Raw genomic sequence first — 17892 nt, forward strand, 5'->3', positions numbered from 1 at the left:
TAGAAATGTCCTTGTGAAGCTTTTGCTTAAATTCCTTTTGAACATAATATGGTTTCTCTACACCTCTTGCTTCTTAAAGAAACACTGTTAACTTTAAATCAAGCTAATAGAAATGCACTTCTAGATACTGATACTGCTACAAAGTCTCTGCTAGTTTATTTTTAAATTTTCTGCAAATGCTGTGAGACGCCCATCATAGGCAGGGACATATTATACAGACAAAAGTGGGAAACTAACTTAAGTAATCTTGAATGCACAACATGAAAAAATGAAAAAGGAGATGTTACCTGTGACAAAAGTAAGTTCCAAAAAATCCAATGGTATTTAAGGTTTTGTCTAAGTTAATTGTATATCGTTTTGCTCTGGTATAGCTGTGAGATTGAACAATAGAAACCCCTAGGGCTTTTGTCGACAGATACTGTCGACAAAACTTCTGTCGACAAAGAGCGTCTACACTACATTCAGTTCTGTCGACAAAGCAAGCTGCTTTGTCGACATGGTAGTGTAGATGCAAAGGACGTTTTACATGCAATAACACCTTCTGTCGACAAACTCTGTCAACAGAAGGCGTTATGCCTCGTAAAATGAGGTTTACCAGCGTCGACAAAACTGCTGAGTTCTGTCGACGTTATGTCGACAGAACTCAGCGGTAGTGTAGACGCAGGTATAGTTTTGTCGACAAAAGTCCACTTTTGTCGACAAAACTCTGTAGTCTAGACACACCCCTAGTGTGGATGCAGTGCACTAGGATTACAACTGGCTAGCACTCAATTTCTTACACTTTTACATGACACTCTGTGTACTGGTGCAGTGGGATTATGTTAGAGGTTTGCACTCTTGTTCTCAGGATATGCCCTATTCAGTTTTAGGCATCTTGTTAGGAAAGGATAGTGGGCCCTTTTTAAATGGGATGAATCTGGAATAGTTGGCTTTGGTGAGGGAGTATTTTAATGGGGCACCACCAACAGCTGGTGGAAGAGGGATTGTGGGTGTCTGGCCCTTCTGGGGAGATGGCACAGAAACAGGATAGGATTGCTTTGGGGGTTTATTAAACTCTACTCTTGGGGGAATTTTTGTGTGTTTGTATTGTTACTGACATACTTGCTGACAGGTATTTTGAAATAAATTACCAAAAGTGGCATGATATTTTTTTGGCACAATATTCTTCCAGGAGTAGCTAGTGTAGGCAAAAAATAATATGGGATGATTAACAAGTGGGATGTAACGAGAAGAATGGGTGAAATAGATACCTGGTAGGCTATAGGACAGTGGAAACTTTTGCAAATGCTGCTATTTGGGACATTTAAAACTAAACCAAACTAGAGACAGCATATTGTAGGAAATGATCCTTTGCAGGAGATGGACTGCTATCTGCTTCCATTTTTTAGGAGCTGTGATTGTGTGCAATTACGTCATTGGTTTATTTTTACATAGAAGAAATTCACAGCTTTTTGTGTACTATTTGGCTATAGGAAAAAGATTAACAACTTATGGTAGTGCTAATTAGTTATAACCAGATTGACCTAGTTTGACATTAAAGTAGAACTTGCTGTCCTTGTTAAGACTGAGAAGATTACATTTATAAACATCTTATTTTTAAGAACCTTGTTTCATAGAATTGGTGCAAAGCCATTAATAAAGCTGTAACTATAAAGTGAATGCTGCTCAAGTTTGTTGCAGTGGTTAGAACCGGATATACAGATGTCATAGTTAGGTGGGTTGTATTTTTTCCTACCTAAAAGTTAAGAGTCACATAGATTCATTAAAATGATCATATTTATGTATAGCAAAATTAAGTTTTCTTCTTGGGAGATGCTTGTCAGAGGAATTATGAGGCTGACAACTTGTGTTCTTCTGTGTGATTTTAATGTTCTTGCTACAAGTGAACAATTTGGCTACCACAGTGGTCTTCAACCTTTATACGGCTTAGATCACATTTTGAATTTAAGGGCATTCCAGGATCTACCTTGCCTGTTTCTCAAAGCCATGCTCACTCCAGCTCCCCCCCCCCTTTCTTCCCTACCATCAACTCAGTTTCATCTGGCTGGGGCAGAGCTTGAGGTGTATAAAGGGACAAAAGGTACAGGTGCCAGGCTGAGGCACAGTAGAGAGTGAGGAGTACAGGCTCTGGGATAGTGTAAATCACTACAGGCGGAAGCCAGTATGCACGGGAACCTGTTTTCAAGCAAGGCTCCCTGTGTGTGCCTGCTCTGTGGACTGTCTGCTACAGAGGCAGCAGGATGGAGTTAGGCAGGAGCCGGTGCTGGGGAGAACCAGCTTAAAAACCTGTCTCCTCTCCTCTTCCCCACTGCTGTCTCTCTGAGGCAGCAGTGGGGGTTGCGGGGTACAGAGGAGGCTTTTGCAAGCCTGGGCTCGCCACGGACAGAGGCTGTTCTGCAGCAGTAACCCCTGTCCATGGAAGGACCAAGCTTCCTGTTGTCAGGAGAGCAGGAAGGGGCTCTAGTCTGGGGAAGCGTGGAGTGCAGGAGGTGGTGAGGGATGTGGACTCTGTAAGTGAGTTTGGGTGCAGAATGGGGCTCCAGGCTGGATCAGAGTGTTGGGTGCAGGCCAGTGTGAGGAACATGGCTTCTGGGAGGGAGTTTGGGTGTAAGCTCAGGGTTGGCACAAAGGGTTAAGATACAAGCTGCAGCTGGGGCCGCTTACCACTGATGGGTCTTCATTGGCAGTGAAGTGTGGCTCAAGGAAGCTGCTTCTGCCTGGCTCCTCACTGCTCCTGGAAACGCTGTCTGTCTGAGTGCAGGCACCCTCTGTGTTCACTTCTGTTGTGGGAGGAGTAGGATGGGGTAAGAGTCTCCATGTGCTGCACCACAGTCTTCTCCCGCAAGTGCAACACCCTTTGGTCGGTTCCCTGCAAATGGGAGCTGCTTGGACCGCACTGGGGGTGGGGACAGCACAGAGCAGCCTCATTGCCCTTCCTAAGGACTGCAGGGACAAGCCTGCACTCAATGTCTGCACTCAGCCAGCTGTCTGCTTCCAGGAGCAGCGTGAGGCCAGGAAGAAACAACTTACCTGAGAATCGTATTTGGCTGGCAGAGGCTCCAGGATCTACCAGTTGATTGTGATTGAAGGGTTGGTGACCACTAGGCTACCAGATCATAGGTTTTTTTTTTGTTACTCTTCAAGGTGTAATATTTTATGTTTATCTCCCTCCTCCCCGATCATACTTCTAGACTACACTTTGCTGTAGGCACATCCTTTTCTAAAGCCTATTTTGGAAGGAAAGCTGTTCAGAAATCAAGGTGGTTTTACTTAAGCATATTGTAGTGGGACCATTTTGGGCAGAATAGATATCAGAGTTTACTCCTGTTCTTCCAGTTAAGAACCTAAACATGGAATATGCAGCAAGGGGAAAGGAGCTGTGATTACCTGCCTTCTGTTTTACTAAAATAAAAAATGAAGAACACCCACCAGTTTACGCATTTAGAACATGTTCTTTCCCAAAGAGCACTAATGAAATGCTGATGCATAAATATCACAAAATGGTGGCTGCTATTTTACCAAATGTATAATGTCATCAATATAACTGACTCCCTTTCAGTTCATGTCATTTTTTTAAACGATTTCTTGTGTATAATATTGCACTTGCTTATAGCTAATGTGATTTTTTTCTAATATGATTACATACTGAAAGATGTGTGAATAAAATAATTTGGCTACATATTTTCCCACAAGTAATGTCAAATCTATCTGAGAGGTCTCTTGGTATTATATTGGGTCAGTCCAAATATTAGACCTTTGGGTTTTTTTATGCTTAGTACAATTCATGAAAAACGCAAATAGGCTCGTTTTAATGCTTTCAGGCAAATGTTGAAAGTACTGTTGTAAATATACAACAGTATATTGCTATGTAAATTCACGTATAGTATATAAGAAATGATGCATCATTTATACTTTTCCTTGTCCTCCTTGTGTGTAGTTTTTGTTGGTGTCAAGGTTTCTAGTGCTGTAGAAACAATCAATCTAAACATGGAAATGTGTTTGTCTGTCAAAAGCTCTTTTTTTTGTCTAGCCTTCTGTTGACACCCCAAAGATCATAAGCTACAGAAGGACCATATTGTTGCTGATTCATACAGAAGCTGTACAGGCTTTTGGAAATATGATAACTAAATTATAATTTTTGAGTCCTTAGATAACTACTGGTGAGGAGTCCTGTGGTACCTTATAGACTAACTGAAGTGTAGGAGCATAAGCTTTCGTGGGCAAAGACCCACTTCGTCAGATGCGCTTTCGTGGGCAAAGACCCAGTTCGTCAGATGCATCTGACGAAGTGGGTCTTTGCCCACGAAAGCTTATGCTCCTACACTTCAGTTAGTCTATAAGGTGCCACAGGACTCCTCGCCGCTTTTGCAGATTCAGACTAACACGGCTACCCCTCTGATACTAGATAACTACTGTTTACATTTTTGTTGAAGTACAATCTGTTTTCTATAAGGTCGAAAGAAATAGACTGGCAGCCTTATTTCACCACTCGGCTTGTTGATGATTTTGCCACTCATCTTCGAGTATTCAGAAAAGCTCAACAAAGGATAACCGAAAAAGATGATCAAATGACAGGTACTACTATAATTTAAAATACATTTAACTTTTTGTGGTTGACCTTGTATAGCAAATTTCTCTATTCTTCATTTAATCAAAACAATTTTTTATTTGTATTCAATTTACTAGTGACATACAAAAGAGTCTTTCATATACACAAATATCTTATAATGTCTTTTGTGTTGGTACAGCAGAAGACCTTGTAGATACATTCTTTGAGGTTGAAGTTGAAATGGAGAAGGAGGTCTGTCGTGATCTAGTCTGCACTTCTCCCAAAGATGAAGAAGGTTTTTCTAATCTTTATTTTCTAAGAGTTGTGTTGCTGCCTTAAGTTACACTAGAAATGTTAATTACAGCATCAGTCAATAACATGGAAGAAATTCAGAGCCAAACCAATAATTTTATTGCAACAAGTTATGACATAGTATTTCATATATGTCTTGATCAGTAAATATCAGTATTATATTTTTAGGGGCAATGACAATATGCGATGAGCACTAAAAGAACTTTGGGTGGAAATGTGACTTTTTTTTCAAATTCATGGTATCCCTTTATAGGTGGTATGAGGATGGAGAAACTAGTTAATTTTACATCTAACATCAGACCATCTGGATGAAGAAAGAAGGATCTGTTTTGTTTAAAAAAATAAAAATCAATAATAGTTAAAAGAAAATGTATCCCATTAATATTAGTTACTGCCTGATTCACATTAGGGAGCTGAATCTGGGTCTCCCACGTGAATACCCTAAATGCCATGCTTTTTGCTTTTTCTGGAGAGTGGGGTGAGGCTTTTTCTGGTTGGAACCATCTTCTGAATAAATTATTCATTGGGTTAGAATGAAAGAGGGACTAATTGTGTAGCCTATTGATTAGGGCACTTTTCGGTTCTAGGAATCCTAGAATCATAGTAGAGGAAGGGACTTTGAAGTGATCATCTAGTCCAGTGCCCTGTACTCATGGCAGGACTAAGTGTTATTTAGACTAGTGAGGTATAGTCTAGGTTTGTGAGGGAGCTACATGAATGTAGCTACATGAATGTAGGTTTGTGAGGGATAGCGTAGATTTATTAACTGCGCTTTCCTATCTAGAATCTGTGGGATGTGCCAACTGAACCATAGTAGCACTTGGGATGTACAGGAAATGCATGGCTCTCTCATTAAATTTTGTGTGCTGTCAGCATGCACTGCACTTCCTGTGCCCTTGCTTTAAATGTGTGTTACATTAGTAATACTGGTAGGAAAAAACTACATGGAAGGAAAACAGAGTAATCTGGCAACCCAGATTTTGTTTGCTGTTGCCCATATCATATGGGCAACAGCAAACAAAATGTCTTATGGGCCACACACTGGAGTCCGATGGGCTGCATGTGGCTCTCGGGCTCCAGATTGACCACCAGTGATCTAGGCCATCCATGATAGGTGTCTGGAAAGTTTTAAGAACAGGTTAGACAATAATGGAGATCCCACAACCTCCACAGACAATGTATTCCAATGCTTACCTACTCTGACAATTGAGAAACTTTTCCTAAACTGCCCTTGCTGCAGTTTAAGCTCATTGCTTCTTGTCCTATCATCAAAGATTAAGGAAAATAATATTCTCTCTGCTCCTTGTAACATTCTTTTAGGTACTTGAAAACTGTTTTCCCCTCAGTTTTCTCCAGGCTGAATAAGCCCAGTTTTTTCAATCTTCCTTCAGGTTGTATTTTTTGAGACCTTTAATCATTTTTGTTGCTCTTCTCTGGTCTTTCTTCAGTTTCTCCACATATTTCTTGAAATGTGGCACCTGGAACTGGACATGATACTCCATCTGAGGCCTAATCAGCATGGAATAGAGTAGAATAATTATTTTTTGTGTCTTGCTTACAACATTCCTGCTAATACTTCCTAGAATGTTTTCTTATTTTGCAACAGTATTATACTAATTTCTATTTAATATATAATCCACTATAAACCCCTTTACTCTTACTAGGCACTCATTTCCTATTTTGTATGTGTGCCATTGTTTGCTCCTGAACTGGAGTACTTTGCATTTGTCCTTACTTAATTTCATCCTCTTTACGTCAGACCATTTCTCCAGTTTCTTCAGATAACTTTGAATTTTAATCCTGCCCTCCAAAGCAACTTCATATCTTCCACAAACTTTGTACTCTTTATGACATTATATAAATCACTGATGAAGTTGTTGAACAGAACTGATCCTTGCCAGACCCAGCTTGATATATCCTTCCAGTTTGGCTGTGAACCAGTGATAACTACTCTTTGAGAATAGTTTTCCAACACGTTATTCACCCACCTTATAGAAGTTCTTTCTAAGTCAGAACTGTGTGTGTGTGTGTGTGTGTGTGTGTGTGTGTGTGTGTGTGTGTGTGTGAGAGATAGCAAGGGAGCTACATCTATGAGGTGGGTTAGGGACCACAACTGGGGGTGGGTTTGGTGCTGGGAGCAGGGCCAAAGCTATGGGCATGGCCTGAGGTGGGAGCTGGCAGCCAGGTCCATGGTCTTGCATGGCTCTGTGCCTGGCTTGACCCCCAGCCTCAGCCTGAGTTTGTAATAGAAGTGTGTCCGATGGCTGAGGCTGGGTGCTGGCACTGGGCCAGGAGCAGAACTGTGCTGAGGCTTTGGATGGGGTCAGGCACAGGGCTGTGAGCTGGGAAAGCAGTTAGGATTAGGACCACAGAAGATCAGAGCAGAGCTGGAGAAGTGCTGGATGGTGCTCCCTTCCTTCCCCCTGCTGCACTCCCCTAGACTTTCCTCCATGGCCCCCTTGAGGGCATACCTCACACTTTGGAGTCCTCTGATCTAGGTATGATGAGTAAAAATAAGTAGTCCTCATACAGATTTAACCCTTACCTGTGGGCTTTTGTCACCTGTCCCCATCAAACCTAGTTTAAAACCCACCTCACCAAGTCACCTAGTCTATATCCAAATATGTTCTTCCCCTTCCTTGATAGGTGGATCCCATCTCTGCTTAGCAGTCCTTCTCAGGATGCATCCTGTGGTCAAGGAAGTCTTTTGGTGTCACCATCTTTGCAGCCAGGAATTCACTTCCAGATTCATATATTTGTTTTGATGCAGAGCAGGGATTCAAATCGGGGTATCCCACATGAGTGCCCTGACCACTAGATGATTAGCTGTTTTGGGATGGGTCTTTCTCTCCTAAACTTTTATTAGAAAGTTTCTCAGGTCCAGCATATGAATGAATCAGTTTCCGTTAAAAAGTTGCAGTTTCCAACTAGCTTGCCTTTTATAACCAAAAACTGTTTTGAAAAAGTCCCTGAAGCGCTTTCTGCATAAATATGAAAAAATGCATTAGAGGTCAATTGTTTTTACAAGAGTTAAGACAACACATTCACCCATTCTAGTCAACATATAGAATGTCAGTGATGTAATTTATTGTGTAGGTTAGATCAGTTTGGAATTACTGCACTGTAAGGTTTAAAGACAGTTACATATGTTTATATAAAGTAGAAAAATAAAACTTACAAAATATGATCATCATTGAAAAGTATATTTGATTTCAAATTCAGTCCATAAACGGAAGCTTTTTTGTTACCTGAGAATAACAGGAAGGAACATGTAGTGTTGTCACTACGCTATATTAGATTGATATTTTGTTGTTGTTTTTCCCTAGGATTCCTAAGGGATCTGTGTGAGGTGTTACTGTATTTATTGCTACCTCCTGGAGACTTCCAGAACAAGATCATGCGATACTTTGTCAGGGTAAGTTTAGAATTTATATTTCATCCTACAATTTCACGTCATATATATATTATAAAAGAAATCTAGATTTAGGTCACTTATTTTATGTACATGATAGGGATGGTAAATTGCGATTAATTAGCTAATTGAGTAGTCAATGGAATTTCCACTGATTACTTGATTAGTCGATAAGACATGGGGCACTCGCTACCCCTACTGCAGCTCTGTAGTTTAAGACTGCTACTGCATTTAAACTTCAGAGCTGCAGTGGGGCTAGCTTCCAGGGGCGGTATGAGCCAGGACTAAGCAATGGGAAACAGACTACAAATCGACAATACAGTGGTGACCATAGAAAAATTGAACTAATAAAAACATTCTTAAAATCTTATGTTGATGAGTATTTCTCAGAGTTTTCTATTACTGTGTTACCTAGGCTGTCTTTCTTCAGGTCAGATGCCTAGTTTGAGTACTGGGCGCACAGCAGGCTGTGGGAGCTAACATTTTGTATGTATCCTAAGAATTTACCTTTTAGTGTGTTAGTGAACTCTGAGAAATCTAATCTTTCATATTTTGTTTCAGAATTTGTTTTTGTTGATTGCTTGAAGTCTGTTACTCAAATATTAGTTTTAGGATGAATTCATAGTAAAATTCGAGTTTTTGAGTTAAGCCATTTTTTCACTTATTAGATATAGAGAATATATTTCAATTGTTACATTTTATTTTTCAGGAAATCCTCGCTCGAGGAATTCTTCTTCCATTAATAAACCAACTCAGTGATCCTGATTATATTAATCAGTATGTCATATGGATGGTAAGATTTATTTTTTTTTAATTTTTTGTGTGTGTTTCGATAGTATTTCCAAAATAATCTGTAAGCAAATTCCTATTCTTTTTTCCTATGCTCTCTAAGCATAACTGGTTGATAGGAAATACAGTTTGTAATAGTACATCATTAGAGTAGAAGTGTTAGTTATGGTGTCATTAATGTTGCATTAAGAATTGCCAATTTAAATCACTCCTTTGGTGGCTTTGTAACCTTTTCAAACTTTGTTCTTTTTTTATGATAGTTTCTAAGCTTACTTTCTACCTGCAGGTGAGCTTCTTAAAAAAGTTTGAGTGAAAGTCTGTGTATAATGCCTTCACTATAAAATAATTAAAAGTAAATTCTTGAAGTGCTTTTAGATGTCTAGTTCTACAGGTAGTCAGTATTTCTTATGGAAACAGCCTTCATTGAAAAAAGCTTGTGAGACTTGCATCAAAAATGTAGTTTTAGGTTGGAATAGACATAACATTTCTGAAATGATATTTTGCGCCTGCACCTTCCTAATGATGATGCACAGCTAAGGAAGCATGCACTTGAACATATGCATCCTACTGTAAGTTTTAAGCTGCACAGTTCGTAAAGCATACAGTAGAGATGTCACTTAAACTGTGCAAAAAAAGTGCAGAGGTAAAATGCATATGCAACCTTATACTTTTTGTTTTCTGATTTTTGTTTAACTTCAGCTGTAATGTTCTCAATGTATTTTTAATGGAGTGACAGATTTTAGTTGACAACAAACTATCTGTAAGAATTTTGGGAATTGTTTTAGCCTTACATAGAAGACAGACAGTACAATATGCTAATGATGAATTCAACAGTATTAGTGATTTTTATAGCATGTGTCCAAATGAAGTAAAGTAAGGGCTTTACAAATGATAGATGAAACAAAAACTTACAGCAGTTTAAGTATGTTAAAAGCAGGAAGTCTACCAAACCATCAGTAGGGCCGCTGGATGATTGAGATGCTGAAGGAGCATTCAAGGAAGACAAGGTCATTGAAGAGCAGCTAAATTAATAATTCTTTCTATCAGTCTTCACTGCAAAGGATGTGATGGAGATTTCCACATATGAGTCATTCTTTTTGGTGACATATCTGAGATACTGTTCCTGATTGATTTATCATTCAAGGTAGTTTCATTACAAATTGATAAGCAGAAATAAGTCACCAGGACTAGAAGTTACTCAAATATGAAATTGCCAAACTACTAATTATGGTATTGAATTTGTTTCAGTCAGCCTCTATACCAGTTGACTGGAAGATAGCTAATGTAATGATTTTAAAGTACCAGTGAGATGATTTATGCAATTATAGTCTGGTAAATCTAACTTAAATACTAGGAAATTGGTTGAAACTACAGTAAAAAACAGAATTATCAGACACACAGATGAAAACAACATGTTGGGGAAGAGTCAAGAAAGGTATTGCTCCTTTTTAAAGTGAAATCATGCCTCACCAGTGTAAAAGAACTCATTAGTGTATCAACAAATGTGGACAAGTGTGGTCTAGTTGATACAGTATACTTGACTTTCATAAAGCCTTTAACAAAGTCTCTTATGAAAGTCTCTTAAGAAAATTTATTAAAAATTGATAAAAGATATATCTCATCTACCTCGTGTCTCTAATACTCTGAGATAAATATGGCTATACCACTTCATACTTAAGCAAGTTAAGAAATCTTGGAATAAGAGGGAAGATCATCTTCTGGGTCTGTAGCTGGTTAAAAGATAGAAACTAAAAGATAGGAGTAAATGATTGGTTTTCACATTGGAAAGAGGTAAATAGCATGATTCTCCAAGGATCTATACTAAGATCAGTGTTGTTCAGCATATTTATGTAAACTGCGAAAAGTTTGGCTTAAGTGATTTGACCAGTATCACGTAGGAACTCTGTGGCAGAGGCAGAGATAAAATCCTTTCCTCAAAGGATTCAGCATTCAACTTCCATAAGCACTGGACTGCCCATTTTCTGCTTTCATCCTTATTTTAAGGTTGCTCAGCCTATGATGTGCAGACTGTTTGTGATCCACCAGAGTGTTTCATAAGGCTCACAGCTTGCTTCAACGCAGCCTGTGAATGACCAGTTCATTAGTTTTTGTCAATGTTTACATCATTCTAGTTTACACAAGTGTGTAAATAGTTTGTGTACAATAATCTATATATGAAACAAGCTAAACTTAAAATATAAATCAATTACCAGTGACTTTACATTTACTAAAATACATAGCATCTGTTTACCCACATAGTTTTACTTAGGTTTGCTAAGGTGGTTCGTAGACTTATATGGTCCTCCTGTGAAATGAGGCTGGGCACCACTGCTTCATCCACTATATATGTTCCATGGCACTCACCGGGGCCTAGGGTTGACTACACTTCATGTTTCCTGTTCTGTGCTCAGATGTGAAAGCAGTCTTTTCCACTTCTTCTCTTGCTTTTCTTGAGCAATTCCTGTGGAAAGGCATTACCCTCTCACCTGTGGTCCACTGGAGCTGTTTGTTCCCCCCTATCCCGTATACAAGCTGAGCAGTCTGAAGGCCATCCAGCTGGTCTGTCTGTCTGAATTGCACTTAGAAAACATGCAGATGCACTCATGCTTCATTCCATCTAATTCCTTGCCCTTATGTCCTGCCCTGACACCTTGATTAAATGGATAGGTGTTTAGTTCTGGGTGGGGTCTATCCACTGTTAGTGCATACCTTCCAGCCTGTGCAATAATTATGTCAGTGGTCCAACAGATTTCACTTTGAACTCATGATTCATTCCCAGAGAAGCTCTGTTCTGGCCACTGAATGATGTAAAGGAACTGTAAAAAAACAATGTCATGCAAGTGAAGACTAATAATGTGCACACACGCAAGATGGCCAAATTAATGTTGCATAGTGAACCTTCTTGCATCTTCAGAAGAGATGAGGAGTCCTGTGGCACTTTATAGACCAACAGATTGATTGGAGCATAAGCTTTCATGGGCAAAGACCCACTTCGTCAGATGCATAAAGTGAGTCTTTGACCACGAAAGCTTATGCTCCAATCAATCTGTTAGTCTATAAGGTGCCACAGGACTCCTCATCACTTCTGCAGATTCAGATTAACACGGCTACCCTTCTGATTCTAGCATCTTCTGACTCAATGTTTCCCAATTTTATTTGGCCACAGAACCCTTTTAAACTCGAAAGTATTTTGCGGAACCCCTAATAACAGTCTAGTATGCGGAGCTGAAAAAATAGACCACAAATAAGTAAGGATAATAATTAACAAATGCTAAACAAGGTCATGAGATCAACATTTAGTTTAATTGCACATATTTAAAAACAGAAATCACATAATGTTAATTACTTTTTAAATCATAAAATGTCGTAATGGAATTTTCTTGCGGAACCCTTATTTTTACTTTGCGGAACCCCGGGGTTCCATGGAAATCCATTTGGGAAACACTATTCTAACTTATCAGTGTTTGGTTTTGCAACTTAATCTTTTAATATTGTATTTTGTGTAATATCATAGGTAAGCATATGATTTAATCATGGAGATACTAGATTTGGTGAGTTTAATGACCTCCATGACTTTTTCAGCTTTAGCCCCAACTACAGTCTTGGATTCCATTCTAGACTTAGGTGGGAAATATGTGGGCTCTTCTGCCTATTCCCTCCAAGCTCAACTTCTTTTGCTCTCCCCAACCCAGAGGTAGCAATAAATAGCCTATGGGCCAGATCTCAGGGTTAGCCACTCCTCAGGCATCTCACCTCTGTAATATCCCTCGGAACTCCCCTTCCCATTTCTGCCTTTCCACCTCTGTCTCCTTGTCTCAGTCCATTCTCCACATTGTCCTGCTGGTCTGGCTCTTGATCCCTCCACTTTCTAATTATGTAACCAGCGGGGAGGGATCATTGATAGCACAGGAGAGAAGATGACTCCTAGACTCAGTTCAAATGCCTGGACCTGGCACTGTAACTTAGAGCTGCAGTTTCCGGGAAAGCCCTATTTTGCTTCCATCTACAGAATATTCAGAGTAGATAGAACCTTTGGGAAATTTAGTTGCTGAAATCCAAGTTGTCTCCAGTGATTGTGCTTAAACTTCCATTTTTCAAGACTTATTACTTGGTTAAATTTAGGCAGATTTTCACAGATGCTATCAAAGGCACGTTCCTGACACAGTGGAAGTCCCTGTTCCAAAGCAAATTGAGGGGGCTCAAGAGACTTTCAGAGAAAAGGCTACCAGATTTTTTAAATGTGGTAGCTTACTCTCTCCCTGAACTGCAAGATCTCAAGTATCTCTCCTTAATATCCAAGAAGAGGATTATAAACTTATACTCTTAAACTTTCAGAATTCGTGTCTTCTGCGGTTAAATATGTCTTGGATATCTGAGACCATTCCTGTCTTAATAAGCAGTTGTACACATCCACACTCTGTTACAGTTCTGAACTTTTTTCATTGAATGCTACGGGGTCTTTATATCATTCTTGATGCCAGGAACTACAATTCCAAACACATAAGCATGGATCTGTATGTGACAGCAAAATGTAAGCAAAATTTAATGCTTTAAATATGGCAGACATGCAGTTATTGTGGGCCCCCACAATCTGGTCTTTGTTTTTTATGAATAAAGACTTCCTACAGTTTCTTTAAATATTAGCTTTTAATTACAAAAATGTTCAGGTTCAAATAGAATTTCCTAATTGAAAACTAAGTTTAAAAGTTTAAACTGACTCAAGGATTTATTTATCCATAGACGGTACAGTCCCAAGAAAGCAGTTTGAATTTTATGGGTGCTATAAACTGTGATGCTTTTAAAGTGATGGCATTATACAGTATATGCTAAAATTAAAAATTTCCTTTAATTGTTTGATTCCGGTTTACCATGAAGCAGCCATAGATTTTTCTCTTCTGCATAATTTGGGTTGTACACTTTCTGACTTTCAGATTCGTGATTCCAATTGTAACTATGAGGCCTTCATGAATGTTCTTAAATTAAGTGACAATGCAGGGGAGCTGGAAGCGGTAAGAGATAAAGCTGGAGAAGAACTTCAATATCTTCGATCCTTAGATACAGCAGGAGATGGTTAGTATTTTTATTTTTATTAAGAAATAAAATAAGCAAAAGTTAACAGCAAAAAATGTTTATTTTAATTACAAGAAGATTGTAAGAATGTGAAGTCTGACCTTACAAAATAGTGTTGTTACTAGTGCAGTTATAAAGGTTATGTGATTTAAACCCGAGGTTTTTTTTTTTTCTGATGTCCAGTATTAAAGACTAATTTACTTTATCATCCTTTCTGTGGTGGCCATTATCATGTATTCTAATAGTATTTGTGTCTTGGTAGGCTTTGTTCTAATAAAATTAATCTTTTAATAAAAATCATGTGTCTTGGTTGAGACCTGTCTGACTGGTTCTGATTTTTCCGTAGTACTTCATCTATTTATGATGGATTATTCTCAACGTTTTAAATACTAATTGAAACTTATAATGATGAGGGAAGAAAGAGACTTATCTGCAATTTAGTTCTTCTAGTTCATGAGGTCTCAATCTCCTGGGTGTGTCTTCAGTATTCTTTACTCTTAGGTCTTGTGATGTTTTATTTTCAGATATTAGTATTAAAAAAATCAATCTGTGCACTCCATGGGTGGGCGCATCCTGTCCATTACTGGACCCCAAGCCCAGCCTCTTCCCACCATTGTCTCACCCTCTTCCCCAATGACACTTTGTCCCCTGAGCATACCGCTTTAGGAATACTGGAGGTCCTGGCACCATTCAGCAGCAGTGGTTGCATCTCTGTGCACTCCCTGCAGCGGCAGGAGCTATGCGTAAAGCGAATCACATTGGACAGCTGGTCTCGCTCCACTGTGCTCTGCTTCCCCTTCGTGGGGAAGTGCAGGAGACATAACTGCTGCTGCCATGTGGTGCTAGGTCCTGATGGTGTTCCCCAAAAGCTGCATGCTTAGGGGACAAGGTGCTACAGGGTAGGAGCAGAAATGACCAGAAGGGGCTGGGCATGGGGGCTAGTAATGGACTGCTTGGGCCAGATTGTGCAGTCGCTCTGGCTGGGATTGGCATGCAGGCTGGGAGTTTTTGACCCCTGTTGTAGTTTAACTTGGGGGGAGGGGAGGAACACCATCAGCTTCTCTGTAGATATTGACAGTGATATGCATTTTGGTAGGTATCCTTAGAGAAAGAACAGGAAAAAACAAAGTGATCTTTGTGCTAAAATTGATAATATAAAGTCAGTTGTTCAATCACTAGTTTGTTTCTACTTCACGCTTCTTTACTCTTAGTTTTTGTGATGTTTTGTTTTCAGATATTAATACTATAAAAAATCAAATAAACAGCTTATTATATGTTATTAAAGTATGTGATTCAAGAATACAGAGGTTGCAGTCAGGAAAAGTAAGTACTATTTTTCTTAATACTCTTTCTGACATTTGTTTTAATTGTAAATGATGTGAGATTGTCAGAGATAATCAGACTTGAACATAAGAACGGCCATAGTGGGTCAGACCAAAGGTCCTTCTAGCCCAGTATCCTGTCTACCGACAGCGGCCAGCACCAGGTGCCCCAGAGAGGGTGGACCGAAGACAATGATCAAGCGATTTGTCTCCTGCCATCCCTCTCCAGCCTCTGACAAACAGAGGCCAAGGACACCATTTTATCCCCTGGCTAATAGCCTTTTATGGACCTAACCTCCATGATATTATCTAGCTTCTCTTTAAACTCTATTACAGTCCTAGCCTTCACAGCCTCCTCTGGCAAGGAGTTCCACAGGTTGACTACATGCTGTGTGAAGAAGAACTTTCTTTTATTCGTTTTAAACCTGCTACCCATTAATTTCATTTGGTGACCTCTAGTTCTTTTATTTAGGGAACTAATAAATAACTTTTCTTTATCGGCCCTCTCCACACCACTCATGATTTTATAGACCTCTATCATATCCCCCCTCAGTCTCCTTTTTTCTAAACTGAAAAGTCCCAGTCGCTTTAACCTCTCCTCATATGGGACCCATTCCAAACCCCTAATCATTTTAGTTGCCCTTTTCTGAACCCTTTCCAAGGCCAAAATATCTTTTTTGAGGTGAGGAGACCCCATCTGTAAAGAGTATTCAAGATGCGGGCGTACCATAGTTTTATACAGGGGCAGTAAGATATTCTGGGTCTTATTTTCTATCCCTTTCCTAATAATTCCTAGCATCCTATTTGCCTTTTTGACCGCCGCTACATACTGCGTGGAAGTTTTCAGAGAACTGTCCACGATAACTCCCAAGATCCCTTTCCTGATTTGTCGTAGCCAAATTAGCTCCCATCACACTGTACGTATAGTTGGGGTTATTTTTCCCAATGTGCATTACTTTACAGTTATCCACATTAAATTTCATTTGCCATTTTGCTGCCCAATCACTGAGTTTGGTGAGATCTTCTTGGAGTCCCTCACAGTCTGCTTCTGTCTTGACTATCCTAAACAGTTTTGTATCATCTGCAAACTTTACTTACCCCTTTCTCCAGATCATTTATGAATAAGTTGAAAAGGATTGGTCCCAGGACTGACCCTTGGGGGACACCACTACTTACCCCTCTCCAATCTGAAAATTTACCATTTATTCCTACCCTTTGTTTCCTGTCTTTTAACCAGTTCTCAATCTAAGAAAGGACCTTTCCTCTTATCCCATGGCCATGTAATGTACACAAGAGCCTTTGGTGAGGGACCTTGTCAAAAGCATTCTGAAAATCCAAGTATACTATATCTACTGGATCCCCCTTATCCGCATGCTTGTTAACCCCTTCAAAGAACTCTAATAGATTAGTAAGACATGATTTCCCTTTACAGAAACCATGTTGACTTTTGTCCAACAAATTATGTTCTTCTACATGCTTCACAATTTTATTCTTTACTATTGTTTCGACTAATTTGCCCGGTACTGAAGTTAGACTTACCGGTCTGTAATTACTAGGATCGCCTCTAGAGCTCTTTTTAAATATTGGTGTCACGTTGGCTACCTTCCAGTCATTAGGTACGGAAGCCGATTTAAAGGATAGGTTACAAACTACAGATAATAGCTCAGCAATTTCCCATTTGAGTTCTTGTAGAACCCTTGGATGAATGCCATCCGGTCCCAGAGATTTGTTAACATTAAGTTTTTCTATTTGTTCCAAAACTTCCTCTAATGACACTTCAATCCGGGACATTTCCTCAGATTCACCACCCACAAAGGACGGTGCAGATTAGGGAATCTCCCCAACGTCCTCAGCCGTGAAGACTGAAGCAAAGAAATCATTTAGTTTCTCCGCAATGGCTTTATCATCCTTGATTGCTCCTTTTATAGCTTGATCATCTAGGGGACCCACAGGTTTTTTAGCAGGCTTCCTGCTTCTAATGTACTTAAAAAACATTTTGTTATTTCTTTTTCAGTTTTTGGCTAGCTGTTCCTCAAAATCTTTTTTTGCTTTTCTTTTTACATTTTTACACTTGATTTGACAGTGTTTATGCTCCTTTCTATTTATCTCACTAGGATTGGACCTCCACTTCTTAAAAGATACCTTTTTGTCCCTCACTGCTTCTTTTACATGGTGGTTAAGCCACGGTGACACTGTTTTAGGTCTCTTGCTATGTTTTTTAATTTGGGGTATACATTTAAGTTGGGCCTCTATTATGGTGTCTTTAAAAAGTTTCCATGCAGCTTTCAGGGATTTGGCTCTAGTCACTGTGCCTTTTAATTTCTGTTTAACTAACCTCCTCATTTTTGTGTAATTCCTCTTTTTGAAATTAAATGCCAGGGTGCTGGACTGCTGAGGTGTTCTTCCCACCACAGGAATGTTGAATGTTGTCATATTAT

General features: G+C 39.3%; 1 protein-coding gene across 12 annotated transcripts in view; it reads left to right on the forward strand.

Annotated features, from left to right (window-relative positions):
• The window catches only part of SNX13 (sorting nexin 13), a 127681-nt gene that overhangs the window by 49409 nt on the left and 60380 nt on the right, over positions 1–17892 (forward strand). For 11 of the 12 annotated variants that reach the window (XR_012902011.1, XR_001369266.3, XM_025179082.2 and 8 more), the window contains 6 exons: positions 4454–4575; positions 4749–4844; positions 8188–8276; positions 8983–9066; positions 13994–14132; positions 15367–15455. Coding sequence is in view for 10 of the 12 variants with exons in the window: in XM_025179082.2 (XP_025034867.1) it covers positions 4454–4575; positions 4749–4844; positions 8188–8276; positions 8983–9066; positions 13994–14132; positions 15367–15455 (619 nt within the window). In the remaining 2 variants the exon portion in view is untranslated. The remainder of the gene's footprint in view (positions 1–4453; positions 4576–4748; positions 4845–8187; positions 8277–8982; positions 9067–13993; positions 14133–15366; positions 15456–17892) is intronic. The other variant, XM_006138335.4, reaches the window with a different exon arrangement.

The sequence above is a fragment of the Pelodiscus sinensis genome, chromosome 2, assembly GCF_049634645.1.
Source record: "Pelodiscus sinensis isolate JC-2024 chromosome 2, ASM4963464v1, whole genome shotgun sequence".
Taxonomy (NCBI): Eukaryota; Metazoa; Chordata; order Testudines; family Trionychidae; genus Pelodiscus; species Pelodiscus sinensis.